General features: G+C 49.7%; 1 protein-coding gene across 1 annotated transcript in view; it reads right to left on the minus strand.

Annotated features, from left to right (window-relative positions):
- Positions 1-8114: 8114 nt before the first annotated feature.
- The window catches only part of BTBD16 (BTB domain containing 16), a 44751-nt gene continuing 32904 nt past the window's right edge, over positions 8115-19961 (minus strand). The window contains exons 10-15 of the mRNA XM_060033528.1: positions 14761-14852; positions 13809-13891; positions 12080-12157; positions 10853-10951; positions 9281-9469; positions 8115-8183 (exon numbers count right to left, since the gene is read on the minus strand). Coding sequence (XP_059889511.1) covers positions 8115-8183; positions 9281-9469; positions 10853-10951; positions 12080-12157; positions 13809-13891; positions 14761-14852 — 610 coding nt within the window. The remainder of the gene's footprint in view (positions 8184-9280; positions 9470-10852; positions 10952-12079; positions 12158-13808; positions 13892-14760; positions 14853-19961) is intronic.

A 19961-nucleotide genomic window follows, 5' to 3' on the forward strand; every position in this document is an offset into this window, starting at 1 on the left:
TCACCCTCCCTCTCTCCCCAGCCTCTTCCTCCCTCCAGCCCTAAGCAACCACTAATCTACTTTCTGTCTCTGCATATTTTCCTGCTCTGGACATTTCACATGAAAGGGATCATATAATATGTGGCTTTTTTGTGACTGGTTTCTTTCACTTAACGTCATGTTTTCGAGGTTCATCCACCTTACGGCATGTATTGCACTTCATTCCCTTTTACAGCTGAATAATATGCCATCGTATGGATCTACCACATTGTGTTTAACCATCTGTCAGCTGATAGACATTTGGGTTCTTTTCACCTTTTGGCTACTATGAATAGTGAACATTTGTGCCCACGTCTCTGTAGAGACACATGTCTTCGTGCGTCTTGGGTATATACTTGGTGGAATTGCTGGATCATATGGCAACTCTATGGTTAATCATTTGAGGAGCTGCCAGACTGTTTTCCGAAGTGGCTGTACCATTTCACAGCATATGAGGGTTCCTATTTCTCCATCCAAACCCATTTTAATTCCACTCATGAGAATTCCCTGGTGGTCCAGTGGTTAGGACTCTGCACTTCCACTGCAGGGGGCACAGGTACAATCCCTGGTTGAGGAACTAAGATTCCACAAGCCACGTGGCACAGCGGAAAAAAAAAAAATCTCACTCATACTTCATGTCTCAGCTTAAGGGCTACTTCCGTGCAAAGACCCCTCCCTGGGCCTCGCATGCCCTCCTGGGCTCTAGGTCAGCTTCTTTGCTTTAAGCTTTCAAGCAACTGGGCTTCCTCGCTTCAGGGCGCTGAAGCATTGCTTAGTGCAATGATTCCATCAACACCTGTCTCTCTCCACACTGTGGGCTCCGTGAGGGCAGAGGCTGTCTGTGTTGTTCACCTTTGAAGCCCTAACCCACGCCTGGCCCACAGCAGCCAGCCGCCCATGAGAAATCTGTAGAATGAATGTCAGGGGCTGAAAGCGCAAAGGGCACATAACTCACTCAGAGTCACCAAGTGGAGCCATGGGAGCCTTGTGTCCTATTCCACCCTGTCCAATACGGTAGCCACCAGACAAATGTGGCCACCGAACACTTGAAATGTGGCCAATGCCACTGAGAAGTTAAGTTGTTGATTTTATTTCACTTTAATAAATTGAAATTTAAATAACTGTCAGTGCAGGTAGGAGTGGGGTAACACTGGGACTCCTGATAGAGAGCTGAGTTCTGCTTCCCTGGCATTAGAACCTTCCTTTCCCCCAACATGCTTCTCCCTGCCCCTGAGGAGGTAGCCTTTGCCCAGCAGTCCAGGCAAATGTTTCTGGTGACTGCAGGCTGAGCCTCAGGCATGGCCACTGACGCTTCCTTCTCCGGGCCTTGGGGAGAGACTAAAAGACTCAGTACTCTGGAGGGTCTCTAGAAATTGGAAGGTCCCAGTCCTGTTCCATGGTTGGTACCTTTGCTACCCTGTTCCTTCTACTTGCATTTATGGTGATTTAAATGTAAATACCTTAAGATGAAATAAACTTAAAAACTCAATTTCCTAGTCACACTAGCCACATTTCAGTGCTCTGGTTACATGGGGCTAGTGGCCACCATATTGGACAGGGTGGATATAGAACATTTCCATCACTGCCGAAAGTTCTACTGGATAGCACTGCCCTAGAGGTTTCCCTACAGAGGGTTCTCTCCTCTCTGTCTCCCACAGGATACTCTGTCCTCACTGCTTCTTAGCTCTCAAGGCCTCAGATCCTGTAGGCCAGCCTCCAACACATCCTATGCCATCCTCCTGTGTGCACATGGGGCTGGGACTTCCCCCACCCAGTTCCTGGGGAGCCCGTCTTTCTCCCCAGCAGCTTGGCAGGCCCCAGCACATCCCCTTCTCATCTTAGGCTTACAAGAGCAAAAATGTCCTCTCTCATCTGGTACTCTAGCCTCCAGGATTCCAAACCCTCTAAGGAAGAGTGAGGATAAAGCCCTTCTTGCTCTTCCCGATGAGCTCACAGGAAAATAAGACAGTTCATTTCTTCCCCAGGTCCTACTTTTCCTGGTCATAGGCACAGCCATTCACTTCTGTTCTTCTGCTCTCCTGGAATCAGAGGACTCAATGAATGAATGCAGCTGGGAAGGTCTACCAAGAGTGCCTAGCTCGACCTTTCATTTTGCATAAGGGGAAGAAGGCCCAGAAGAGAAAAAGGACTTGCCCAAGATCACAGAGCATCCATCTTGACCTAATAAATACTGAATGACTCCAAATAATGAGGAGGAACAGAGATAAATTGTATCAACCTCCTACTATGTGTTGGGTGCTTTACCAATCACACATCAACTTATTTAACACCACAGGTCTGATGGCCCACTTCAGATTAGACTCTGAGGTTCAGAGAGGTTAGGTGACTTGCCTAAAGCAACACAGCTAGTAAGGGACAGAGCTAGGACTCAAACCCTTGTCTTGCTACTTCATGACTTAAAAGAGTTGCTGGGCCATCTTTGTTGGAGGGGAGGGTCTGGGGAGGTGAGCCAGATGGTCGGTGATAGGAGAAGCAAACACAGAGAAGGTCATGGACATGGCACATAATATGTTAGGCTGACCAACACTCACGGTCACTGCTTTTGGCCTGGTGACTGTGGACTTTTTAAGTTCTAGTCTAAGAAGTTCTCACTTGTAAGGAGAGCTTGTAAGATCATCTTAAGAATTTTTGTCTCAAGACTTCTACTTCCCAGGTTCAGAGATTTTGTGATGTGAACACTGTAGATGTTTGAATGACCCAGATGAGAATCTGGGATGTAAAAAAAGTTCACTTTTAACCACTAAGCAAGGAAGACCCTGCAAGATGAGCTTTTAAGTTGCAAATTTCTGCCACTGAAATTCTGGTTCCCAGTTTTGAGGCAGACCTCGCCCCCTAGTGGAAAGGGGTGGACTCTGCATTATAGTAAATGGTCCACCCAGAGGAGGGTGCCTCCTTGAAGTTCTATATTTCATAATACAGGAAATTTGGTTTTAAAAATAAAATCATCCAGTGTGGTGAAATAGATTCACAGCTTTGTTGTTGTTACTGGATTTTTTTTTCACTGGAGAAGAAAGACAGTCGGGTATGTGGGGTACGGTAGGGACCCCTGCTATGGAATCAACATTTTCAGATCGATCTGAGTTGTTTCTGGGAGTGATCCCAGACTTCCCTCATCAGGACTTCCCCAAAGCCTGGGAGTTAAAGTGCAGGTTCCTGGGTGTCTCCTAGGCTGCAAAGTCAGCCTTCACAGCTGGGGGGCCAGGGGTCCATTTGCACCAGCAACCAGGAGATTCTGGTGAAGATTCAGTCCAAGAGTCCTGGACCTGGACATGAGCCTGTTCTCAGCTGTTTCAGCTTCACCTGTACCATTTCCCAGCAACTCTCCACCTGCAAGGACACTGCTCATCCTCCATGGCCCATTTACCTGCCACCTCCTCAGTGAGACCACCCTTGCCCTGTCCCAACGCCCCCAGCGGAATCAAATGTGATTTCCCATGTGGCGGCAGCCTGCCCAGCACGGCCCAGCATGCCCAGATGCTCCGCACACAGTTCTGTCGGGCATGTAGTAGGTGTTCAATAAATACTTGAATTAAGCACCTTAAAACTTTTCCCCTCGGGACTTCCCTGGTGGTGCAGCGGTTAAGAATCCGCCTGCCAATGCCGGGGACACGGGTTCGAGCCCTGGTCTGGGAAGATCCCACATGCCGTGGAGCAACAAAGCCCGTGCACCACAACTACTGAGCCCGCGCGCCTAGAGCCCGTGAGCCGCAACTACTGAGCCCACGTGCCTAGAGCCCGTGCTCCGCAAAGAGAGAAGCCACTGCGACGAGAAGCCTGCGCACCGCAATGAAGAGTAGCCCCTGCTCGCCACAACTAGAGAAAGCTCGCGCACAGCAACAAAAACCCAATGCAGCCAAATAAATAAATAAATAAGTAAACTTTTCCCCTCTTCTCAGTGGCCTGTGGAGGGAAATGGAAACAGGTGAGCCCTGTGGCCAGGCCCGTGGTGGCCCCGGCTCTGCCACTCTGAGGAACCTGGATGTACAACTTCCTTATTCTCTGAAGCTCAGCTGCTGCTCTTTTTAAAAATTTAATTAATTAATTAATTATTTTTGGCTGCGTTGGGTCTTTGTTGCTGTGCGCAGGCTTTCTCTAGTTGCGGCGAGCGGGGGCTACTCTTCGTTGTGGTGCTCGGGCTTCTCATTGCGGTGGCTTCTCTTGTTGTGGAGCACGGGCTCCAGGCGCGTGGGTTTCATTCGTTGTGGCACATGGGCTCAGTAGTTGTGGCTCACAGGTTTAGTTGCTCCACAGCATGTGGGATCTTCCTGGACCAGGGCTTGAACCCATGTTCTCTAGCATTGGCCGGCGGATTCTTAACCACTGCGCCAGCAGGGAAGCCCTCAGCTGCCACTCTTACTGACGTGGAAAATACACCTACATCACGGGGAGGGGGGGCAGTTGGGAGGATTCAGTGAGAGGGTGGGCGTCAAGTGTAACATCTTTAAACCAGAACTGTCACTCCAGCTCCCTGGGCCTGATTCCCCGCTCTTACAGTGAGGAGGTAGAAATGACATCATCTCCTGTCCCTGATGCCCCGAGTCCTTCTGCCTCAGGTGCCTCCATTCTCTGGCCCTTGAGGCAGGGGACGCAGCCCAGCCCGTCAGGCCCTTACTCCATCCTTTCTGGGGTTGCCTTTCTCCTACATCCCTGCCTTTTGAACCCTCACAGTGTGACTGGTCACCTTAGGGAGGCCTTTTTGGAATTGCTGTTCCGCGAGGTTTTCCCAATCCTGCAGACTCCAGGAGCTTGACATTGCATATTCCAAATAGCTGAGCCAGGACAGTGGTTTCCCATAGAAAGTGGACAGTCATTCATGTTTCAGCAGCGCTTCCAAACAGCTTCTTCTCTCTTGGACATCTACGGACTTGCTTTTCAGAAGTTTTCCATTCTTATCCTCCCCATTATCCCCCAGGACCCTGGTGAAATGCCACAAGGCTGCTCTTTCTCCAGAGCCAGTGAGTCGAGCCGCACCCCGACATCTGCCCAGGGGCTGCTTACCGAGGGGCTGTTACACGACTCGTGGCCGCAGGGATCATAGTCCCGAGGGAGGCCGAGGGGCTGCCTTATCCCCTTTTTATAGACAAGGAAGCACAGTTCACAGAGAGGAAATGACAAGTGACTTTTCCGACTTAGCACCATTAGTTTGGAGGCAAGGCAAATTCATCACCGCCTTCTTCTCCCAAGGCTGTGCTTCTCTGTTAAAGAAATCATCTATCTGGAGAGAGGAAAAAAATCAGCTTCTAAGGAAAAACACATTGCATAATCCCATTTTGAATGGGAAGAAAACTCCAAGTGCATCTAAAGGTAATTCGGGAAGGTCACCTGCCAAACTTCTGAATGATGGGAGTCCCACTGGATTTTATTGTCTTCTTTGAATTTTCTCATTTTTCTTCAACAAGCTTGTTATTATATAGAAGTAACATTTCGTGTTATAAAAGGGGAAACGATCCTTATTTGCACACAAACTACTGCTCCCTACGAAGACGTGGATGAATCTCTTAAACGTGATGTTGAACCAAAGGATGCAGGCATGGAAGAGAACAGGCTGCACGACTCTCTTCATTCAATATTCAAACTAAATGGCCGTTGTAACGAATGTGATAGTCAGATAGCGTTTACCTTCGAGGAACAGTGACTGGGAGGAAGTACAAGGAGGGGGGGGGGCATCTGGGGTGGTGATCGTGCACTTTCTGGTTTTGATCTGGGCGCTGGAATATGGGGGTGTTCATCTGTGGTAATTCATCAACCTACGTCACAGATTTTTGGCACTGATTTTGATTTTTTTAAGATAGTCCACTAAAATACTATTAATCTGAATGACGGTGTATTTTGACACAAGGAGAGTGTCTCACTTGCCTTGCCCTGACCCGGCCCTGCAGGGGTGGGAGGAATAATCGAGGCTGTTTTCCAACAGCCTATGCACTGGGTCACACCTGCCAACCCCTCAGAACCCTTTATATCAGGGACTTGTCTGGAAAGCCTAAAATACTCCAGGGATTTCAAACAGAATAAATATAATACAGAGAACAGATCACACAGATGAAGGAAGACCTGAGAAGGCAAACAGGAGAATGAAGCACCCAGAGACCGGCAGGAAGTCTTCACCGGCCTGGAGCTGCAGGGGTACACAGATAAGGAGGTGTCACCAGAACAGAAGCAGAAGCAGGGCCATCTGATGGATCTGGAACCACGACAGGAGGCTGCCAGGTAGGAGCTGGGACAGCAGAGCAGAGCTGGAGCCATAGGGGAGACACAGCCACTGCTGGAAAATGCCCTCTGCAGCTGAGAGGGTGAGAAGTCCCCTGGCTTCCCTCAGTCTCTTATTCTCCAAGCTCCCATCACCATTTCCTATTGGCTGGGCCTGGCCAGATGCAAGCTAGGGAACAGAACTTGCAGGATGGGGCCTAGGACAGACCCAACTCCCAGTTCGTTTGTCCAATTCTTCCACTGGTTCCCCTTCTCACCTTCCCACCAGCCTTCCTCTCTGCCAGCTCACTCTGCCCAGGGCATCAGTCCTCTGCTGGGAAGGCGGCTCCCTTAGCCCATGTCTGATTCTACGGTGATCATCAGACTAAATTTACCCACTTGTTGTCTATACGGCATCAGCTGATGCTCCATCACTTTCCCAAAGACACCGGTTAACAGGCTGTGGTGGACACAACCTAAATCATCACACACCTTGTATAATCCTCTCCCCTTGAGTGTGGGTAGAACATATGACTTACTTCTAGCCCCGAGAACATGGCCAAGGTGATGCTATGTCACTCCCAAGATTACCTTGCGGTATGCACGGCTCTGTCTTAGCAGTCGACAGTGAGAGAGACTCTCCTGCTGGTCTTGAAGGACAAACAGCCATGCTCCGAAATGTCTGTAGAGAGCACCATGTGGCAGGGAAGTACAGGGGCCTGTAGAACCTGGGTGGTCTTCTCTCGACAGCCGGTAAGCAGTCAGGCCCTCAGTCATACAGCTGCAAGGAAATGAATCTGCCAGCAACCTCATGAGCTTGGACGTGGGTTCTCCCCACTTGTGTCTTCAGATGAGAACACAGCCAGCTGCCACTGGATTGTAGACTTGACCCTGGGCAGGGGACCCAGCAAGGCTGCTTGGACTCCTGACCCACAACAACTGTGAAATAAGTATGTGTTGTTTAAGCCGCTAAACTTTTGGTACTCTGCTACACTGCAACAGAAAACTAATCCACACGGTGCGAAAAAAGACTCTCTTGCCTTGCTTTTTCCAAAACCTAAAGTTCCATTTTAAAAGGTGGGACAGTAAATAAGTCATGCCATACCTTATAACTGTTTACTTCCCTTCCTACCTCTTGTTCTGGCTGAGCCAAAACTGCCAGGGACAATGGCAAGGTGTGTTGTTCTGTGTGGCAAGCAGAGATGTATCACAAAAAGGGGAAGCTTGGCGCTTCCAGTTGGAGTATGTTGTTACTGTTGATGCCCCCATAGGAGTGCTTCCGAGAGTGCATCAAGTTAGGGCTGGACTCAGGGAGCTTCGGGGTCAATGATGGCAATGGACTCATGGCTCGGATACTTTCCATCCTCCAACGATACAAATGGGAGTGCTATGGTCTGAATGTTTCTCCCCAGACTTCATATGTTGAATTCTAACCCCCAAAGGTAATGTCATTAGGAGGTGGGGCCTTTGGGAGGTGATTAGGTCATGAGGGAAAGGCAGGGCCTTCGTAAAATGGATTAGTGCCCTTATTAAAAGAGGCCCCAGGGAGCTCCCTGCCCCCTCCACCATGTGAGGACACAGCGAGAAGAAGCCGTCTATGAACCAGAAAGCAGGTTCTCATCAGACACCACGTGGAATCTGCTGGCACCTTGATCTTGGACTTCCAGCCTCCAGAACTGTGAGTAACAAATTTCTGTTGTTTATAAGCGCCCAGTCTGTGGTGTTTTGTTATAGCAGCCCAACAGACCAAGACAGTGGGCCAAAGTTCTGAGACCATTACTAACTCGGAGAGTCAGCTGAATATTTGAGCAGTCCCTTTCACGTCGTTTTATTTCCTTTTACATGGACCAGTGGAAGAAAAAAAATCCCATAGATTCTTCTGAAAACCGTTAAGATAATGAGAAGATGAATGAAAAACTTGCATAGATTGGGATGCCCACAGTTTGGATTTTCAAGGCCTAAAAGACGAAACAAAACAAAGCAAACGGGACTTTCAGGATAAACGCAATCACCCTCTAGAAGGGGAAAGAGGAAGGCCTAGCAATTGTATAAGATGCTGCTTCTCAACTCTGGATGTCCATTAAGAATCATGTAGGGAAGGTTTTTAAAATAAACCTTAAAAAAATTAAATATAACTTAAATACAATAAAGTGCCCCAATCTTAAGGATACAGCTTGATGGATTTTCACAAGCAAGCACTCCTGTGTGACCACCACCCTGATCATGATAAAGAACATTTCAGGTACCTCTGAAATCTCCTTCCCATCCCCTCCTGGTCAACATCCCAGCCTCCCCCACTCCCACCTCCACAAGGAAATTGCTATTCTGATTTCTAACACCATAGAGAATAACTAGAGGAGCTTTAAAAAATACTGATGCCTGGGTCCCACCACGGAATATCTGGTCTTATCTGGGTGGCTCTCGGGCCTGGGGAGTTTGCAAAGGGCCAGGTGATTCTGATGTGCAGACAGGACTGAGAATTACTCACTGGTTTAAGGTCAAGTCCCATTTCCTGCAGGGCAGCGAGGGCTTAAATTCACAGACCAAAGAGCTCCTCCCAGCACTGCAGACAGGCTCTCTAGCAATTTCTGGACTGCAGCCGTCAGGAGCCAAGCCAGGTACTGAAGCCACCGGGATGCTGCGGTGGCCCACTGAGGCAGATGACCTCAGTTCTCCTTGGACGAGCCAGGGGCGGGTGGGCTGGGCCATGGATTTTGGTGGAAGGTGATGTCCCGGCAAGAAAGGTGGTGCTGGCAGCAAATACGCTCCACCAGACATTCCACCTCTCCCTAAAAGTCCCCTTCGATGTTTATAAAATGATTTGGGTGTGACCCAAATCAGGCAGTCTGGTTTGGCTTATCGTTTTCAGTGTGCCCAGATTTCATCCTACAAGGTTTTTCTTTAGCATTATTTGGGGCTGTGAAAATCCTTAAGAAACTGAGCAAATTTCCCCCCGTAGATCGCTGGAGCTATAAAGTCAGTGATCCCCAAAAATGTGTGGAGGAGAGAACGAGCAAAAGAGCAATCAAAGAGAAAAGAAAAGAAAAGCACTCACGTGGCTTTTGCAGGACGACTTGACCAACCCAAACTTTTGCTTGATCTGGTTCGTCGTGAACTCTTGCCACTTGCCGTCTACCAGGGTCTGGGCTCTGATCTCATACGTCACCAAGCGCTCTGCTCTCAGGCTGATGGGGCTGTGCTCATAGACGGAGGAGGCAAATTCCAAGTTGGTGTGCCTTATTCTCTGCAAGGAGGGTGACCCACCTTAGGTGGAACTGAAACCAGGGTGACCCGGAGTTAGCGAAACGTGGTCCCTGCCACATCGGCCCTCCTGTCTGATGTGTACAGGGCGGGAGGGTTTCCCCATGGCCCCATTTCCTACATGCAGCTGCTGCTGAATCAGTTGGCATTTGAACCCTCACCATGAGCAAACCACTGGCCAACGGACTGGGGTTTGGCCAACTCAGGAAAGCACCATGAAGTCAATCTATATTGAACGGGAAGGTCTTCACATCGCTTTGCCAGTTTAAAAAAACAACATAGCATTCATATGAGCACTTCGACTCCTGTTGTTACATAATTCATCTCTTCCATCCAGTAAAATCCATTATGTAGGGAAATGCGTGAGTCACTGAAGGCCAAGGACTGGCCTAAAGAAGAGATGTGACTCGCTCAAGGACACATAAAGAGGTAGTGGCCAAGCTGGACGAAACCCCAGGTTTCTCATTCATGCATTCATTCATTTATCCACCCATAATACAAACATACCACCCCTACGTTCCTGTTCTGTGATTGGCGGTGGTAATAAAAAGATATGGTGATATTAAAGATATGGTTTCTCAAGGAGCTTAAAGTTTTGGAGACTTATAATGAAACCCCAAGTGGAAGGTAGGGGTCCACCATCATAGCTGTCACCATCATCATCAGGGCCCTGTTCCAAGCCCTTTGCACAAGTTAACACATTTAATACTCACAGCAACCTAGGAAGGTAGGTCTTATTACCTTGTCCAACTTAAAGGTCAGAAAGTGGACACAGGGAGGCTCCTGGGATCACCAAGATCAAACGGCTCACCAGGTGGTTTGAATTCAGACTCTACTCTGAAACCCAGCTCTCCTGCCTCTCCTGAAAGTCCAGCAGGAGCATGGAGGTGAAGGCATCCACCCTCCTGACTCTTCCAGCGTCCTGTTCACAGCCTCCGCTTTGCCCCCCTAGAGAACACCATTCCCTCTGCCTTTACGGGCATGTGCGTTACCTCCACAGAAGAACGGCCATCTGTAAAGCATCCCCCAGCATGTACAAACTGAAAATGAACTGAGCCCCACACGTGGCTCCAGAGGACTATCGTTTAACCTTGGCCTGACCAGCAGAGGCCATACAAACACGAAGACACTCCGTTTTGAGATCCTCGTCTACTGAACGGGTTAAGAGCCGCAGCCTCACAACGTTGCTGCAAAAGTCAAATGACATCACGACCATGAGGAGGATCGGCACCAGGCTTACAACACGTTTTACAAACGAATTCGTGACTCATGTCTAATCAATTATTATTAATTCCATATGAATTGCTTCTGAATCTCAAAGGCTGTTTCAGAGACATAGCTCTCCTGTGCTCTCTGTCCTTCTTACCTGCATATGAAAACTATATGAAGTAGTATCATGTTTGATTCCCTTTATCTCAAAGAAGAATCCATACATGGCAATCACTTTTGAATGTGTAGTATACTCCTAAATGGGGAAAGACAAGCAACAAAGGGACGGGGTAAAAACCTTCAGTAGTCGCAGGCAAGAGAACATAGCAAGACCGATTCTAGCTACAACTACTAAAGTGACTAAGTTGTGATTTAAAACACAACAGCAATGTTAGCCTGGGAAACAAAAGAAGAGACAAACTGTAGCGACTTTACAAATCCTGATAGGTTGGCACTCAGTGGCAATACTATTTGCTCTGCATGCCCCCCTTAGTGGGGAGAAGAATGAGTTAGGCATATTCTTAGATGACCCGTGGTCTGCAAACCTTTGAAACAAAGCATTTTGCTCCAATCTGATGGGCCTAAGAGACCCGCCATGCCCACGGTATTGCAGGGTGTCCCGGCCACTGTGGTCTGCAATCTGTCCACTTGGGCAGGTCCCTGCAAGCACAGCCCATCCAGGCCTGACCCAGAGGGGAGTCTCTGATGATAGACTCAGGGCCCCAAACCCGTAAAACATGAATTCTTTTGAGATCACTACTGGGGTGGCTTTAGTGATGTTGGAGGATCGCAGCCATTGCTTGGAGAATTGTACCTATCGAGGGAGCCCAAGACAGAGGGCAGCCACCAGCTGCTCAGGCTCCCCTGGTGACTGAGCGCCCAGAGGCTTTGCAGCCGAGCTCCCTAACTCACTGCCGCTTTGATTCTGGGCTCCATCTAAAGAGCTGCTCAGAACAGTCGCCCTTGCAACCTTAACCACGGGCTCAGAGTGGAATCTCTTCTTGGGCAGTTGGCAGCTCACCATGTTTGTGGGGAAGAGGATGACCAACTCATCCCAGTTTGCCCAGGCCTTTCCTGGTTTTAGAACAGAAAGGTCCTGCATCCCCAGGAAACACCTCCAACCCTGGAAAGCTGAGACATTTGGGTACCCTCATGGGAATCGTAGATGTGCCCATCAAGTGACTGAATGGCCTGTCCCAGGGCCCCGTCTGTGCATTTTCCTTCTAAGGGGGTGGCAAGTGTGCAGAAGAGACCCCTATGATTCCCTCTTCTGCCCCGGCCTTCCTACCAGACGGCGGAAGTGAGCACGGCCATTGTACAAAGGTCTCTCACCAAGCACGGGAAGGGATGTTTCTTCCCCTGGCTCGGGCCCAGTGGTCAGTACCTGGTTAAAGAGCAGCCCGAATCTCACCCCCTGGGTGGTAAGATCTTTCGCGTGGGCCATGTCGCCCCCATTCTCCAGCTGAAAGGAAAACACACACCACTTACCAGCAGCCCGACCCCCCAACATCACCTTCACTACATTGATCCCTACAACCCCCATCGTGCTCGAAAGAGTTCTGTCTCTGGAGCCTATGCTCACCCATGAATCCAGTCCACAGTATTTACTGAAAACCTACTAGCCAGGTACCATGCTCGATGCTCTCAGAAGATGCAAAGATGAGAACAAGAAAAATGCCCCAGCATTTTTTTCTTACTTGAGAAATAAAATGTGTACATCAGGAGCCCGATTACAAGGCAGAGAATATTCATGGCTGTAAAGTCAAGAGCAAGTACGGCCCCATAGGGCAGGCTCCACGTGAGGGCGGGGGCCTGGAGGGAGCAAATTTCAGGAGGATGACATTGGTGGCGGGGGGCAAAAGGAAGGAGGTGGGCAAGGCCAGAGGGACATGAAAAGGGAGGTGGGGGACTTCCTGAGGTGTCCAGCCCCAGCCCCGAGACTGTCCCCTCTCTCTCTGTTGCCCCTCCCACCCTCTGCTCTGTTAGAACACAATTCTGAGTTATGTCCCAGAGAAGCACAGTTCCATGGAGCGGTTATCTACTGCGTACGGGGCACCGAGCCCTGTGGTTTGCACATTACAATAGGTATTTGTTGAGCTGAATTTAATTTCAACCAGTGACTCATAAATCTTCAGAATTCAAACACTGCCCCACTTCATCTCTGAAAATGCATGATTGGAAACACATAAGAAGCACAACCGTTTGCACAGACAATTCACAAAGGGGGAAATGCCACGTGGACAAATATTCATATTTACTAGTAATAAAGGGAATGCATATCCAAAAATGAGACGCCATTGTTCACTTCACAATTGACACAAGTGATCTGAAAGGAAAATGCTCTATGTTGCTGAGCTTGTTCAAAGAAAGGCACCTCGTTTATCACTGGGGAAGGAGTAATTTGGTTCAAATTTTGCTAATATGTATCAAGAACAAAAGTGCACATTCCTTTTGGGGCCAGTATTTTCTACTCTTCAGATTCTCCTATAAGAAAATAATTCTAAGTATAGTAAAATAAACCATTACGTGCAAATGCATTCACCATGCAGCCTACTTGTAATAGATAGCAGTTAGAAACACCACGACTTTTCTGCAATAAAGGAAAGGCCAAGTAGCACTGTTTGTAGCATATCCTCTTGGTGGAAGAGTTTGCAGCCAGTAAAAATGGTGATAAGAAACACATTTCATTGAGTGTATTTTTTTAAAAAAGACCTGAAGGCAATAAAATGCAATAAGATGTTTGCGATGGTTGTTTGGGGAGTGATGGGTCTGAGACTATTTGTCTTCTTTCTTTCAGTTTCTCTGAATTTTGAAAAATTTCAATAATAAGCACCTGACATTTGTATCTGTGAGGGGACTCTGTTTGCAGGGCCGTGTGGCCAATCGTCCCCGACTCTCCGGGTCAACAGGACAGATGTTCTAAACACCTGGGCTCCAAGGCGGGGCCTCCTCTCTCCTCCCCTCCAGGCTTGGCTCTTCCCACTTCCCCTGGGGAAGGATCCAGATACTTCCCCACCTCAGAGGCCCAGAGGTTCCAAATGCAAAACACATCTCCAGAAAAAGCAAAGGCAATAAATTTCGATAACTGTTTCCGCGCTGAGCTGGCGACTCACCGCGAGGTAATGGTTGGCTATAACCCTGACGAGCCAGGATTCAGGGAAGAAGTTAATGTGCCTTAGCTCCTCCAGATCCTTGCCTGGAAGAAGCACAAAGGGGACATTCTTACGGATTTATTCATAAGAGAACTGCAAAAACCTCATTTACGGAGGGACAAAGGAGGAAGTTGGGAGCTGAGGACTGGCGGGCATTCCCGGGCCCCAGGAATCGTTAGATGTGTGGAACCCAAGTGAGACGTCCCATGGCCCTTTCCCCCAAAGGGTCCACAGCCCCCGGCCACAATCCTGCCCAAGGAGGGAGGGTTGAGATCTGATAAACAGTGTCTTTGGAGTGTCTAGAAGCAATTTGGACAAACTCTCTGGGCTCCATCAACCATTTGTGGGTTTTGGAGCTACTCATTCTATCTGGATAACTGGAAATGGCTTCGAAAAAGTTCTCAAATATCCTTTCAGATGCAAAGCTCTCACTGGTGGCCACCTGGGCTGCCCCAAACACACTCCCCAAGAGTTCCCTCTCTTTCCAAGTCACAGCTGCCTTGTTCTGGGCCCAGAGCACGAGGAAACTCAAGCCTGGAGCACAGACCCACAGTTTTCTCCCAAACTGCGGAGTAAGCGAGCGACCCAGAGGCGACGCCACTCTAGGAGGCAGGGCATGTGGTTAGATGGCGACACGCAGCCCTGGGCGCTGAGTGCACTTCCATCATCGGTAAGCCCCTTCCATTCATCATCATGTTTTACAGGAGCTCTGATTATCCCCATTTTACAGACAAGGACACTGAGACCGGGCAGCCAACTGACTTTCCTGAAGTCACACACCTTGGAAATGACAAAGCCAGATCTCAGCTGATTCCTTTGGAAACGTCTGGTGGGGCTTCCTCAGGAGTGGCTGAGGGGTGTGGCAGGTCCCCAACAGCCTCCCCTGGATGCGCTCCCACGGGCTGGGGCTTACCTTTGGTGATGCCGTGCAGACGCAGGCAAAGGAAGAGCTGCATCCAGTTCTGTCCCACATCCCGGTCCAGAAAGCAACACTTCTTGGGGAAGCTTAGCAAGGTGCAAAGAGGAATAAAAGGCCTTCAGAACCCTCCTTTCTGGAATTGGCCGGGGCTCGTGAAAGTCATGTCAGAGACCAGCAGTTTCACCAGCCAGGGGTAGATGGAGCCTGGTTCTCTCTGGATGGGTGGGGAGTGTGGAAGCAGAGGGGGGCTGCCCCCCGAGATTGTAATGAGACAAAGGGTTATCTTCCCCTTGCATCTACCGCATAGTAGGTGCCCGACAAATGCTCATTAAATGATGATGGGAACGCATAACGGTACAGAGGATTTCAGCATACGTTTTCTCACTTGAGTCTCACAAACTTCTCAAGGGGCAGACAGGACAAGTATCATCGGCTCCATTTTACAGATGGAAAAACAACGGCTCAGCCAGGACTTGAACCCAGGGTTTCTGACTCCCCCTCTACACGTGCTGCCCTTTGAGTAAGTGGCCAGTTTAGGCACTTCCAAAGCACGTTCTGGTAGAATCAAGAAGAAAGAAAGGTCGGATGAGTGCGTAACTCGTTTTAGCAGCTGGTTCCAGGATCAGTTCTGGACAGTGTTAATACTAAACTCTGGTTAATTTCCACACGTGGCTGAGGTCAGGGCTGGGTTGAAATCACATTCCCCTTGAGAAGACATGTACACACAGGCACACATCCAGTCTTGTTTTGAAACAACTTGCATAAAATGGTCACTTTTGACAAATGGGGACGACAGGGGATAATTTTTCCAGTGACTTTGGAAACACAAAGTCATTCCCTCAAGTCAGATCCTGTATGAGACCGGCCAAAGGCACTTTTAGAATATTTTTCCATGAATCAAGAGTGATGTCCAAATCACACCCTGTCCCAGCCAGACTGAACACTCCATTGGCCCCGTGTCCCGCCTCTGCTGGGGGTGCCCACCAACCTGCCTGGGGGCCATTTGTTTTCACAAGATCTGGGAATTCCTGAGACTCTCCAACTCTTCCTCGTGGCACTGGTCCCAGGAGAGAAGTTTAAGGATTCTGAGGCGTTGTGAGAGGGGAGAGGGGCACGAGGACAAATGAGCGAATTCAAATTCAATGATTATTTATTAGAATCCACCGGGGAGCTGTCTCTGGGGGTGGACGGACCAGGCGTAAATAAAGGAGGGCTGATACTTCCAGGAGTGCAGGGCTATTGATCCTGGATCCAGCCCTCCATTACCCAGGGCAGGTGGAGCTGGGCTAGTGTGGGCCGTGCCAGTGCCCTGAGAAACACGGATCTCTCAGCTGGACAAATAACGCTCGCTTGACTCCTTTCCCAGACGTGAATGCCTCCTCCTTCCCTGCCTCTCTCTCACCATTTAACGGAAGAATCGGCTAGGTGGCATCATGGCGGGCGCAGGCGTCAAGGAAGAAAGAAGGGGCTGAGCTGACGCAGAACCCCCAGCCCAGCTGCATGCTCTGGGGAACGAGCCCGGACCCTCGGCAAGGGCTCCCACAGCCCGGAGTGGCCCCTGAGGAGACAGAACTTGCCGGAGCTGCAGGTTAATACAATTTCAGCCCAGGAGGGAAAGGACCATCTAGAGGACAGATTCCCCCTCCAGCTCAGAAGCCTCCAGGCGCCAACTCCACAGCTTTGTGGGAAGGATGCTGGGAGAGTAGGAGGGACCCAAGGCCCCCGAGTCTCCCTATGAGAGGCACTCAGCCAGATGACCGTCAGCCAGGACCTCTCCAGACAGACGTTCTCCCCGAGAAGATTCTGAATGAGCTTTGCTGAGACAGGTGATTGGACTTTATGACCCCTTTGGACCACAGGAAGTGGCACTGATGATGGCTGATTTGGACAGGTCACAAGTCAGCTCATGCATCGCCCAACCATGCTTGGGGTCCCTGAGCTTGGGCCCTGGAGTCAGACAGATCAGGTTCCAGTCCTGGGCCAGCCGGCCGTCAGCCGTGTGACCCAGCCTCCCCAAGCTTCCTTTTCTGTCCGGGGGCACAACAGCCACACGTGCTTCCCTGGGTGGTCGGGAGAAGTAAAGGTGACAGGGCTTCTGATATGCCGGGCACAGCTGCTGGGCCTAGTGGTACTCCGGGCTTCATGATTGCCACCGTTGTCCCCTCACCCCAAGGAAAGTGACCTGAACTTGAGCCGGTCAAGTGCATGGCCGTGTTCTTGCTGGCGTTATCACTGCCACCCTCTAACTCGCCGGAGCCATGGGCCACCTCAAAGGAAGTAAACGGTGGCCTCAGCCGCTGATTTTCTAAAATCCCAAAGCATCTGAGCAGTGCGGTCCAGCGCCTTGAACCAATGGGCGTAACCCTGCCCCTGGAGCCGGGCGGGTGGATGGCTGCAGAGCTGGGACGCTGCCCGGGCCTCCAGAGAACAGCCCACGTGTTTCCATCTAACCCGGCTCAACTCCGCTGCTGGGTCGTGGCATCTGGATTCTCTGGGCCAAGGATGAGCACGCTCACCTGATGTAACATAAAGTGAGGGAAGCTGGCTGCTGCGTCGGGACCTCTTTGCATGGCTGTTTGGTGGAAACAAAGGCTGGCATGGCTTCCCCGGGCGCTGAGCTCTGTCTCTGCAAAGACTTTGGGTTTAGCACTGACTATTATGGGACAAGCTTCCGGTCATGGTGTCTGCCTCCTAAAGTTCATGGGAAACCCTTGGGGCATGACCCCCTTAGGGAGGACAGTTCATAGGTCCTTGATACTGAAAGATACACCCAGGTCGGCTCTGGGTTCTGCTTGCAAGACCCTGGGGACAAATCCTCCCTTCTGACCTCCTGAAAGGCAGTGCCAGGAACAAGTCTCTGTCAGACTGGCACAGGTTGGCATTTTAGAGCTGCCATCAGCCACGACCTTCTTGCCTCCTCCAGCCTGTCATCGGTCAGAGTCATTTACCCTTTCAGACTCAGAGACCCATTAGCCCAGCACTTCAAATTTTTGCCTTTTAAATGCATACTCTAGAATTCTGACATGTGCTACAGCACAGATGAACCCTGAAGACATTGTGCTAAGTGAATTAAGCCAGACACAAAAGGACAAATACTGTATGATTCCACTTACGTAAGTTCCTAGAAGAATCAAATTCACAGAGGTGGAGGTAGAGTGGTGGTTGCCAGGGGCGGCGGGCACGGGCAGAGGGGAAAGGGGACTCATTGCTTAGTTTGCGTGGAGTTGCAGTTTAGGAAGATGAACAAGTTCTGGACATGGATGAAGGCGACTGTTGCACAACAGCGTAAATGTACTTAATGTCCCTGAGCTGGACACACAAAGATGGTTCAAATGGTCATTTTTATGTTGTGTATATTTTACCACAATAAAAAAATTAGAGTTAAAAATTACTTAGTTTCTATGAAAAATATCTGAAAGAATAGTTGATATTTTAAAGTGAAGTTTGAAAACAATTACACACTTGGGGGAAGGGAACAAGGCTTTTTTCAAAAGGTAACTCGGTGTGGAAGACCTGGATGCCTTCTGAAACCCAAGAAGCAGGAAACGGTCCTCTTGGCTCCTGACACCAAAGTGTGGTAAGGAAACAATAATTCTGAATGTCGCTGCCACCACCATCACCTAGCGAATGTCACTGCCATTCAGGACGTCCTGCCAAGGGCTGTGCTGGGCCTTTTCTTTGAGTCAGAACGAACCTACATCAGACCCGACGAGGGGGTATTGTTAACCTCTGCAGCCAGTAAATGGCGGTAGTGGGACTCAGACTCAGGGCCGCTACCTGCTAACACACACCTCATTTACTGAATGTGCTGTTTGTCTCTGCTTCCTAGATTGTAAACTCTGTGAAGATGGAGATTTTCGTCTGTTCTGTCTACTCTTGTATTCACAGCACCCTTTGCAGTGCCTGGTTCTCAGGCAAGTCAGCTTGCAATAATGTTAAGTGAATTAACTGGATGAATGAGCTGGTCCCTGCCAACTCACCAGGCTCAATCCTACCATCCCATCCCTCTGCTCAACCATACTTCACCTTCTAGGAATGCAGTTCCAGCCCAGTGCATGTGTGGGCACGTGCACACACACACACACACACACTCACACACCACACACACACATACATGCACAGACCAGGCTATTCTATGCCAATTTTCCTATGCTCACAGGGTCCTGTCTGTTGTTACCACGATTATTTGTCAGGCCAAGCCCTCTGGGTCATTTGTCGAGACCCAGTCAATGTCATCTTGACTATGAAGATGAAGATGGTCCTGACCTTTGCCCAAAGGCAGAACTGCGTCTAGAAACTCTGTGTAACGATGATGCTACCTGCCCTCTGCAAGAGCCTCCCGCATCCAGACACTTATATTCCTTGTGTTCCTCCAAAGTCTCCGCTCTCACCACTGAAGAAGACGTCTTGGGGCCACCCAGTTTGGGTGAAAGGCCAAGAAGCCACACATGAGGGAAGTGCAGAAGTAGGAAGGAATTGGAGTCAATAATATTTAGGGACCTTGAAAAGAAGGAGATTCAGCTTCCAGGGAGCCAAGCTAAGGCGGATAAGAGCACTGCTGGTCAGAGACACAGAAGAAATGAAAACGGCAACGAACACAAAAGAAATATATCAACCTCCCTGCACAGGGCTTGGTGGAGAGATTCTGACAGAGAACAACTGAACCACCCTCATGTCCATGACTCATGGACTACTTCAAAATGAATGTTCTGGTAAAGAGATCAGAGTTGTCACACCAGGGGTGCCCAGTTTCATGATGACTCTGTGGTTATATCTGCAAATGCCATCCATTAATCACAAGAGACACATGGCTGTGTGCCCGCCCTGGCACACAGCATCACAGTTCATTTCCTTCAGACACCTGTGGGCTGCGATGCTCGGAGTGCAGGGCATGGCTGGGCCGCTCTCCTCGGAGGCTCCCCTCCTTTTATATATGGGAAGGTGGTGCTGGGTTTGTCGGGGCGGTGCTCACCCACACAGCTGGCACATGCTCTCGTTCTCTCTCCAAGAAGCTCAGAGAAGGAATCTGTCCAGTGCACAGGTGAGATCCAGGAAGGCTTCCTGGAGGAGTCTTTGGCCAGCTCCATAAAAGCTGGGTCAGATTTGGACAGGGCATAGGAGGGAGGAGACTCTGCTGCAGAGGTCAGGGAAATCTACTAGTTGGGATGGTGTGGAAATTGGATTCACTGACTGCT

The sequence above is a fragment of the Delphinus delphis genome, chromosome 16 (assembly GCF_949987515.2).
Source record: "Delphinus delphis chromosome 16, mDelDel1.2, whole genome shotgun sequence".
Classification (NCBI taxonomy): Eukaryota; Metazoa; Chordata; class Mammalia; order Artiodactyla; family Delphinidae; genus Delphinus; species Delphinus delphis.